The sequence below is a fragment of the Oncorhynchus nerka genome, linkage group LG24, assembly GCF_034236695.1.
Source record: "Oncorhynchus nerka isolate Pitt River linkage group LG24, Oner_Uvic_2.0, whole genome shotgun sequence".
Lineage (NCBI taxonomy): Eukaryota > Metazoa > Chordata > Actinopteri > Salmoniformes > Salmonidae > Oncorhynchus > Oncorhynchus nerka.
The window spans coordinates 16,818,298-16,829,004 of NC_088419.1; the positions used below are offsets into that span (position 1 = coordinate 16,818,298).

Below are 10,707 nucleotides of genomic sequence, written 5' to 3' on the forward strand. Positions count from 1 at the left end.
TGAGTAGAGCCTAGTCTATTTTTTTATGGGGGGGGGAGCAGGCTGGTCTATGGTGAGTAGAGCCTAGTCTATTTGGGGGACAGCCTGGTTTATGGTGAGTAGAGCCTAGTCTATCTGGGGGGGCAAGCCTGGTCTATGGTGAGTAGAGCCTAGTCTATTTTTTATGGGGGAAGCCTGGTCTATGGTGAGTAGAGCCAGTCTATTTGGAGAGGGGGGCAGGCTGGTCTATGGTGAGTAGAGCCTAGTCTATTTGGGGGAGGGCGGGGGGCAGCCTGGTTTATGGTGAGTAAAGCCTAGTCTATCTTGGAGGGGGGCAGCCTGGTCTATGGTGAGTAGAGCCTAGTCTATTTGGAGGGGGGGCAGGCCTGGTCTATGGTGAGTAGAGCCTAGTTTATTTTGGGGGCAGCCTGGTCTATGGTGAGTAGAGCCTAATCTATTTGGGGGGAGGCAGCCTGGTTTATGGTGAGTAGAGCCTAGTCTCTCTGGGGAGGGGGGGGGCAGCCGGGTCTATGGTGAGTAGAGCCTTGTCTATCTGGGGGGGGCAGCCTGGTCTATGGTGAGTAGAGCCTAGTCTATTTTTGGGGGAGGGGGCTGCCTGGTCTATGGTGAGTAGAGCCTAGTCTATTTGGAGGGGGAGCAGACTGGTCTATGGTGAGTAGAGCCTAGTTTATTTGGGGGACAGCCTGGTCTATGGTGAGTAGAGCCTAGTCTATTTGGGGGAGGCAGTCTGGTTTATGGTGAGTAAAGCCTAGTCTATCTTGGGGGGGGGGGCAGCCTGGTCTATGGTGAGTAGAGCCTAGTCTATTTGGAGTGGGGCAGCCTGGTCTGTGGTGAGTAGAGCCTAGTCTATCTGGGGGGGCAGCCTGGTCTATGGTGAGTAGAGCCTAGTTTATTTGGGGGGGACAGCCTGGTCTATGGTGAGTAGAGCCTAGTCTATTTGGAGGGGGTAGCCTGGTCTATGGTGAGTAGAGCCTAGTCTATCTGGGGGCGGGGGGCAGCCTGGTCTATGGTGTGTAGAGCCTAGTCTATTTGGGGGAGGCAGCCTGGTTTATGGTGAGTAAAGCATAGTCTATCTTGGGGGGGAGCAGCCTGGTCTATGGTGAGTAGAGCCTAGTCTATTTGGAGTGGGGCAGCCTGGTCTATAGAGCCTAGTCTATCTGGGGGGCAGCCTGGTCTATGGTGAGTAGAGCCTAGTTTATTGGGGGGGCAAGCCTGGTCTATGGTGAGTAGAGCCTAGTCTATCTGGGGGCGGAGGGCAGCCTGGTCTATGGTGTGTAGAGCCTAGTCTATTTTTTTTTTTTTGGGGGGCAATTTGGTCTATGGTGAGTAGAGCCTAGTCTATCTGGGGGGGGCAGCCTGGTCTATGGTGAGTAGAGCCTAGTCAATTTTTGGGGGAGGGGGCAGCCTGGTCTATGGTGAGTAGAGCCTAGTCTATTTGGGGGAGGCAGCCTGGTTTATGGTGAGTAAAGCCTAGTCTATCTTGGAGGGGGGCAGCCTGGTCTATGGTGAGTAGAGCCTAGTTTATTTGGGGGGGTACAGCCTGGTCTATGGTGAGTAGAGCCTAGTCTATTTGGAGTGGGGCAGCCTTGTCTATGGTGAGTAGAGCCTAGTCTATCTGGGAGGGGGGCAGCCTGGTCTATGGTGAGTAGAGCCTAGTTTATTTGGGGGGACAGCCTGGTCTATGGTGAGTAGAGCCTAGTCTTTTGGAGGGGGGGTAGCCTGGTCTATGGTGAGTAGAGCCTAGTCTATTTTTTTGGGGGGGCAGCCTGGTCTATGGTGAGTAGAGCCTAGTCTATCTGGGGGGCAGCCTGGTCTATGGTGAGTAGAGCCTAGTCTATTTGGATGGGGGGGGCAGGCTGGAGTACCAGATAGTGGGGTTTGCATGTTTGGGACTATTCTATTGATTTTGTTGTAACAGGTAAAGTCAGTATTACATTTACATTTTAATAATTTAGCAGATGCTCTTATCCAGAGCGACTTATAGGAGTAATTAGGGTGAAGTTCCTTCCACAAGGGCACATCGGCAGATTTTCACTTTGTCCTGTCGGGGTTTTTGAACCAGCGAACTCTAGAAATATTTCACTAGTCTAAGTGAATGCTAGACTCCCTACAAGCTTACCCATCCTAGCTGCTGCACACTACACAAAGTACAGATACCCCCAAAACGACTTAAGTAAAAATACTTCAAAGTACTACTAAGTAATTTACACAAATGCTCCCAGCTGCTGCACAATGCACAAACAAAGTACAGATACCCCTAAAAATGACTTAAGTAGTACTTTAAAGTATTTTTACTTAAGTCATTTACAGAACTGCTCCCAGCTGCTGCACACTACACAAACAACCACTGACTCAGTGTGACATTAAGTGAACAACAACATGAATCGAATGAGCTGATATCATCTTGATATGAAAATCACACTCAGGACCATGTGTTGTTCTGTGTTGTGTTATCTGTAAGTGTTGTGTGTGTGCGCGCATGTTTAGTGTATATGTGTGTGTGTGTGTGCACGTGTGTGTGTGTGTGTCATCCTACTCCCGAAGGCACTGCATCTCAGCATCACTACAGACCCTGGTTCGATTCCAGGCTGTATCACAACCGTCCGGGATTGGGAGTCCCATAGGGCGCGCATAATTGGCCCAGCGTTGTTCTGGTTAGGGTTTGGCCAGGGGTAGGCGGTCGTTGTAAATAATAATTTTTCTTAACTGATTTGCCTCGTTAAATACATGTTATATAAAATGTAAAATATAAATCCTGTTTGTGTCCAGTGGGGTCTTTCCAGGAAGTCTCCAGGGACTAATATACAGTACCTTCAGACAGTATCCATACCACTTCACTTTTTCCACATTTTGTTCTGTTACAAAGTGAGATTAAAATGGATTTGTCATTTTTGTCAAAGATCTACAAAAAATACTCTGTAATATCAAAGTGGAAAGAAAAATCTGACATTTGTTAAACAAAAAATATGAAAAATAAAACACAAATATATCTTGATTTGTATTCAACCTCCTGAGTCAATGTTACAGTCACCTTTGACAGTGATTACAGCTGTGAGTCTTTCTGGGTAAGTCTCTAAGAGCTTTCTGCTTTCTACACCTGGATTGTGAAACATTTGCCCATTATTATTTGACCAATTCTTCAAGCTCTGTCAAATTGGTTGTTGATCATTGCTAGAGAACCATTTTCATGTCTTGCCATAGATTTTCAAGTAGATTCAAGTCAAACTGTAACTCGCCACTCAGGAACATTCACGGTCTTCTTGGTAAGCAACTCCAGTGTAGATTTGGCCTTGTGTTTTAGGTTATTGTCCTGCTGAAAGGTGAATTAATCTCCCAGTGTCTGGTGGAAAGCAGACTGAACCAGGTTATGTCAGCTATTATGCCATATTGTGACATGGTTATTACCGTGTCATAACGTGTTATGGTGCTGGATGTCAAGTAAAGTGTAACCATATTATAATATATGACAATATGACATCATCATACAAAGTGGGCAACGTCCTGCTTACAGAGATCAACAACGACAAAGTTAAAATCTGCAAAGACTACCACTACTACCACTACTGTTGATGATGATGATGATGATATTATCAGTAAACAGAAAATCACCGCTCTGTAAGTTTTTTCTCTGTGGTCTATTTATAGGCTGTATTTATAATGTATTGCATACACACTTATAGTTAGTTATACAGGCTTGATCTCTCTCTTGTTGTAGCAACAACAACTCACCATCCATAGGGTGGCTATAACAGAACGCCTGCTGCCCTGTTCTGTCCCTGATAGACATTAAAGACAATATGGGCACAATTCCACCTAGCCTATCACAGGGCAAGGTGGAGGTGCTGTAATACTACAATACCTTGGAAAACTAAATGAAGGGCCTATGATAGGGGGCTAAGGATCATTTACATTACATTTAAGTCATTTAGCAGACGCTCTTATCCAGAGCGACTTACAAATTATAGATCATTTAGGCTAAAAACAACCTGAGGATTGAATATTAACATTGTTTTACATGTTTCTATGAACTTTACGGATACAATTTGGATTTTTTTTTTTGTCTGCCTGTTGTGACTGCGTTTGAGCCTGTGGATTACTGAAGAAAATGCGAAGGTTTTCGGCTATAAAGAGACACTTTATCGAACAAAAGGAACATTTATTGAATAAATGAATGTCTTCTGAGTGCAAACATATGAAGATCATCAAAGGTAAGGAATTAATTTTATCTCTATTTCTGACTACATTTACCAGGTGCTCGCTTTTCCTGTGTGAAATTATTGCATAATCTCCAGCTGCGTGTATTTTCCATTTGCTTCCGAGGAGAAACCCAACTGCCACGAATGATTTATCATCGAATAGATATGTGAAAAACACCTTGAGGATTGATTCTAAACAACGTTTGCCATGTTTCTGTCGATATTATGGAGTTAATTTGGAAAAAAGTTTGGCGTTGTAATGACTGAATTTTCGGGGGGTTTTCTTAGCCAAACGTGATGAACAAAACGGAGCGATTTCTCCTACACAAATAATATTTTTGGAAAAACTGAACATTTGCTATCTAACTGAGAGTCTCCTCATTGAAAACATCCGAAGGTCTTCAAAGGTAAATAATTTTATTTGAATGCTTTTCTTGTTTTTGTGAAAATGTTGCCTGTTGAATGCTAGGCTTAATGCTATTGCTAGGTATCAATACTCTTACACAAATGCTTGTGTAGCTATGGTTGAAAAGCATATTTTGAAAATCTGAGATGACAGTGTTGTTAACAAAAGGCTAAGCTTGTGAGTGAATATATTTCTTTCATTTCATTTGCGATTTTCATGAATAGTTAACGTTGCGTTATGGTAATGAGCTTGAGGCTATGATTACGCTCCCGGATACGTGGATTGCTCGACGCAAGAAGTTAATGAAATAGAATATTCACATACAGTGCCTTCAGAAACTATTCACACCCCTTGAAAATGTTGCTGTGTTACAGCCTGAACTTAAAATGGAATAGATTTTGTGTCACTGGCCTACACACAATACAACATAATTTTAGAAATGTTCACAAATTAATACAAATTATAAGCTGAAATATCTTGGGTCAATAAGTATTCAACCCCTTTGTTATGGCAAGCCTAAATAAATGTGCTTAACAAGTCACATAATAAAGTTGCATGGACTCAATGTGTGTGCAATGACCGTGTTTAACATTATTTTTAAATTACTACCTCACCTCTGTACCCCACACAATTATCTGTAAGGTTGGTCCCTCAGTCAAACAGTGAATTTCAAAACAGACTTAACCACAAAGACCAGGGACGTTGTTAATGGACTGCTGAATGTATATATATCTTTTTTTAAATCTTGCTTTGTCTGCTCTTTTCAATATTATGTCTATCTCTGAAAAGCTACCCAGGAAAGGGCTGTAAATAGCCCATATTAATATGTGTAGCCTTAGAAATAAGGTTCATGAAATCAATAACTTGCTAACATCAGATAACATTAATATATTAGCCATTTGAGACTCATTTAGATAATTTGATGATACATCAGTAGCAATACAAGGATTTAACATCTATAGAAGAGACAGAAATTCTTATGGGGGAGGTGTTACTGTACATATTCAGAGCCATATTCCTGGAATACTTAGAGAAGATCTTATGTCAAGTGTTATTGAAGTGTTGTGCTTGCAGGTTCACTTGGCACATCTAAAGTCTTTCATTTTGGGGTGTTGCTATAGGCCACCAAGTGCTAACAGTCAGTACCTAGATATTGAGGATCGATTTGGATTTGAGCGTCTCCTGTCTCGCTCTCACTTTGTGTTTGTGTGTGTATGTGTGCGTGTCTGTCTGTCCGTCCGTCCGTCCGTCTGTATGCCCAGTGGCTCCTGAGTGGCACAGCAGTCTAAGGCACTGCAGTCCGTGGTTTACATCCAACTGTGATTGGAAGTCCCATTTGGCGGCGCATAATTGGCCTGACGGCGCACAATTGGCCCGGCGTCGTCCGGGTTTTGCTGTGGTAGGCCATCATTGTAATAAGAATTTGTTTTTAGCTGTCTTGCCTAGTTAATTAAAGATTACATACAAATAAAAATAAATCTCTCTCTCGCTCTCTCGCACCTCTCGCTCTCTCGCACCTCTCTCTCTCTCTCTCTCTCACTCTCTCACACACACCTCTCTATTTTTCTCTCTCCCTCTCTCTCTTTGTCTCTCCAATTAACTAGTAGCAGGGCTTTCCGCTCTCCTGTGTTAATTGTAAGAGACGAGTAGGGTGCTCAGCCCTGAGTACTGGGATCAGGTGTGGATTAGGACAGGAGATGAGGGGAATAATGCCACGGAACAGGTTAGTCATCAGTCAGTCTTTTCATCCCAGTCGGGAGCCTGTGAGATCGATTGATGTTCTCTAATTACCATCTATGTGTCAGATCAATGGAGACCACATAGCATTTCTTTTGGAGAAATGGCCTTATTTGCCCATGGACTTTACATTTATGTGCCATAACTGCAATATTTTTAAGCCAATATTCTATAAGACAGGTATTCAAGGTATTCAAGCAATAGAGAATTTGAGGTGTGGGTCTCAGTACTGGTGTGTTCTGGCCCACATCAAGCACTGATTAATCACTGAATCATCCAAACACAATGACAATCCCAGATGTCACCCTCCCTTTAAGAATATAACCAGGCGATGGGATGTCTCTTTCCTTGCAGCAGTCTGGCTGGATGGTGCCAACATCCGGCTGGTGTGCTGTGCCTCGTGGCTAATCGCCGCCGTCTGGTCCTCCTTCCCCTTGTTCGGCTGGGGCGAGTACGTCCCCGAGCCCTACGGCCTGTCCTGTACCATCGCCTGGCACAGCTACCACACCTCCTTTAAAGACGCCTTCTACGTCATCTGTTCCTTCTCTTGTTTCATGCTGGTGCCCGTCCTGCTCATCGTGATGTCCCAGATCCAGATCCTCTATAAAGTCTATCATTTCACCTACGCCTTGTCAGCCCGGGGGATCCGGACCAACCTGCGCCATGCCGAAAAACGTCTCTCCATGGTGAGAAGGGTTTTATGTCCTGCTGAAAGAGGAACCACGGCAATGTGCCTGAACCTCTCTGACTTAGCGGAGGACTGTCTGTCACAGTGCATACGTCTTTCACTCAGGGAGAGCGGATGTAGAGCTTACTGCAGCGCTAGATAGAACTTTTACCTTCTGTCACAGTGAACATAGTATCTTTATATTTGGTAGGTTTTCACATACAGTACCAGTCAAAAGTTTGGACACATCTACTCATTCCAGGGGTTTTCTTTATTTTGACTATTTTCTACATTGTAGAATAATAGTGAAGACATTAAAACTAGAAATAACACATGTAGTAACCAAAAAAAGTGTTAAACAGATCTGTTCATCCTGTCGTATGCTCTGGCATTATACAGTCTGGATGACCTCTTATGTCATATGTTATTACATGCTATGTAAGAGTCTACATACCAGCTGTTATAACAGGGTGTTATGTCATTTATCCTCTGTGTCACATTATTACATTGAATGGAATGACGTGCGTCATAACCAAGTAATATTTCCTTATAGAGTGTGCACATACACCTTAAGTAAAGTGACATTCATTTGAGGTGGTATAAAACAGTGAATAATGTGCTTATACCACGGGATGAGTTGAAAGTATCACAAAAAAAGGACACGTTATAAGAAAACACAACACAAAATAGAAAGCCCAATTATGGGCAAAAGAGCAGATTAAAAAATATATCTGAATTGGGCTGCCTGTGTCAATGCAGCCCAAGGCACGTATGCCATTTTTGGGCTGCATTTTGCTCAGTAAAGTCAGTACAGAAGTCAGTACTAGTGGTGTCATTAGGTAGGCTTGAATTAGCTCCATATACAGAGCCAACTCTAATGTTGAAAGAGTTGGCCTAAGTACATACTGTAGATTTGAATCTACCCAATGATACCAGTTATTGTATGAGAGTTTACGAGATATAGTTGGATTTAGGCCTCCCAAGTGGCGCAGCGGTGTAAGGTACTGCATCGCAGCGCTAGAGGCGTCACTACACACCTGGGTTCGATCCCAGGCTGTGTCGCAGCAGGGGTTGACCAGGAGAACCATGAGGCGACGCACAATTGGCCTAGCATCGTCTGGGTTAGGGGAGGGTTTGGCCGGCTGGGATGTCCTTGTCCCATCGTGCTCTAGTAACTCCTTGTGGCAGGCCGGGAGCCTGCACACTGACTTTGGTCGCCAGCTGTACAGTGTTTTCTCCAAAACATTGGTGCTTCTGGGTTAAGTGAGCAGTGTGTCAAGAAGCAGTGCTGCTTAGCAGGGTCGTGTTTCAGAGGACGCATGGCTCTCGACCTTCGCCTCTCCCGAGTTTGTATGGGAGTTACAACGATGGGACAAGACTGTAACTACCATTTGGGGGTAAAAAGTTAAATTTAGCAAATAATGTATGGATTTGTGTCTAGATATTGGAAACAACATAATGTCTCTGTCGTCCCACTCAGATGTTCTTCTGCATCAGCCTTGGCTTTGTGACGGCCTGGGCTCCCTACGCCGTTGTCTCCTTCCTCTTCATCTTCCACAAGGACAACCGGTACATGGCGCCTGGGGGCTTCGTGTTCCCCGCACTGTTCGCCAAGAGCTCCCACATCTACAACCCCTTCATCTACTTCTACTTCAACAAGGCCTTCCGTCAGGAGCTGCGCTGTCTTTTGCGCTCCTTCTGTCCCCGGTTAGCCAGGAACCGTGTGGGGGTCCGCTCTGCCATGGGCCAGGAGGGACTCCCCGGGGGGCCACATCCCATCCAGATCCAGCTCCAGGAGCTGGGGATGTCTGGAGGGGGAGTCCTAGGGGAGGAATAGCAGCAAGGACACGGGGAGCACACTTTGGGGCGATCTCCTGCTGAGTGTCCAAGATCAGAGTGACCCCCTTGGCTGTGGACCTTAGACCTGTCCAGTGCTTGACTTGGGCAGGAGCTCACCGGAGCTGAGCACCGGCACCTCAAATGTTCTACTGCTTGAGCTCCTGTTCCTCTTATAGAATATGAACTCAAAAGTATTGTGGAGTTCTTGAACCTAAATATGAACAGTATTGGCACCCAAAATGAGTACCTGCACCTAAGTCAAGTCAAGCACTGGCACCTGTCTAATAGTTCCTTCCCATTCCCACCTGAACACTGATTGGATGATGAGAAAGAGAGGGAAGTGGACTCTGCAATAGGTTTGCTGTAAGTTGAAAAGTGAATCGGGGTTGGTGCTCCTGAGACTGAGGCTGAATCACAAATCAGTCACTTCCCCTCAGCCCTCCATTTGCACGTGCCTCCACAATATGCACAAGTGTCTGACAGCTAAGGGAGTGAAAAGGATTGAAGGTGTAAGGGCTTATTAGCCACTTTAACTGAGCCAGCAAGTTACATGTTGCGTTTATATGTTTGTTCAGTATATATGCCATGTGCATTTTGTTTGTGTCAAATGAGTTGGGGGACAAGGTTATGTACTGTTTGTATAGTCAGTCGTGTAGGGTAAACACAAATAATTGCAGTTTACACACTTTTGAGGGGGTGGACAGTTTACTCACCTTTTGAGAAAAAAGCTTTGAAAGTATAGGGAGCTTAACCTTTTTTCACTGCCACAGGTAATCAAAGCTTACACAAAAAAATCTAAAGCTGAAATATTTATTTTGTTATAGCAAAACTAAATAATTTCAGAAGTAAAAATGTGCTAAACAAGTCAGATAATAAGTTGCATGGACTAATGGTTTTTGAACGACTACCTAATCTCTGTACGCCATGCATTGATCTGTCAGGTTCCTCATTTGAGCAGTACATTTCCAGCACAGATTCGACAACAATGAAGAGGGAGGTTTTCCAATGCCTTGCGAAGAAGGGCACCTATTGGTAGACAAAGAGATATGGCGTCCTTCCTAACTCAGTTGACGGAGAGAAAGGAAACCGCTCAGGGATTTCACCATGAGGCCAATGGTAACTTTAAAACAGTTTTTAGGATAAAAAGAAAAGGAATAGAGCTAAGCACAGGCAAAATCCCAGAGGAAAACCTGGTTCAGTCTGCTTTCAACAGACACCGGGAGACAAATCCACCTTTTAGCAGGACAATAACCTAAAACGCAAAGCCAATTATACACTGGAGTTACTTACTAAGATGACATTGAGTGGTCTAATATACAGTTTTGACTTAAATCTGCTTGATTTAATCTATGGCAAGACCTGAAACTGGGTGTCTAGCAATGATCAACCAACAACTTGACAGAGCATGAATCATTTTTTAAATAATAATGGGCAAATATTGTACAATCCAGGTTTGCAAAACTCTTAGAGACTTATCCAGAAAGACAGTGCAGCTGTAATTGCTACAGAAGGTATGTATTGACTCAGGGGGTTGAAAACATTACAGAGTATTTTGTGTAGATCGTTGACAGAAAATTAAAACTAAATCCATATTAATCCCACTTTGTAACAGAACAAAATGTGGGAAAAGGCATTTTGAACACTGTCTGAAGACATTGTACATGTTGTACCTATCTACATGTTGTACCTATCTACATGTTGTACCTATCTACATGATTGCACTGACAGGATCAATTGGAAGGATGATTTTCACACATTAAGGTTATGGGTCAAAATCAATCTTCTCTTCATTTGATTGATTTTACCATCATTTCACCGTATTATCCAGACGAGCGGTGCTTTCAAATGTGATGCCTTGATCT

General features: G+C 43.8%; 1 protein-coding gene across 1 annotated transcript in view; it reads left to right on the forward strand.

The window, feature by feature from the left end:
• Positions 1-8,843, forward strand: part of opn8c (opsin 8, group member c) — a 33,001-nt gene extending 24,158 nt beyond the window's left edge. The window contains exons 3-4 of the mRNA XM_065008476.1: positions 6,694-7,025; positions 8,487-8,843. Coding sequence (XP_064864548.1) covers positions 6,694-7,025; positions 8,487-8,843 — 689 coding nt within the window. The remainder of the gene's footprint in view (positions 1-6,693; positions 7,026-8,486) is intronic.
• Positions 8,844-10,707: the final 1,864 nt, after the last annotated feature.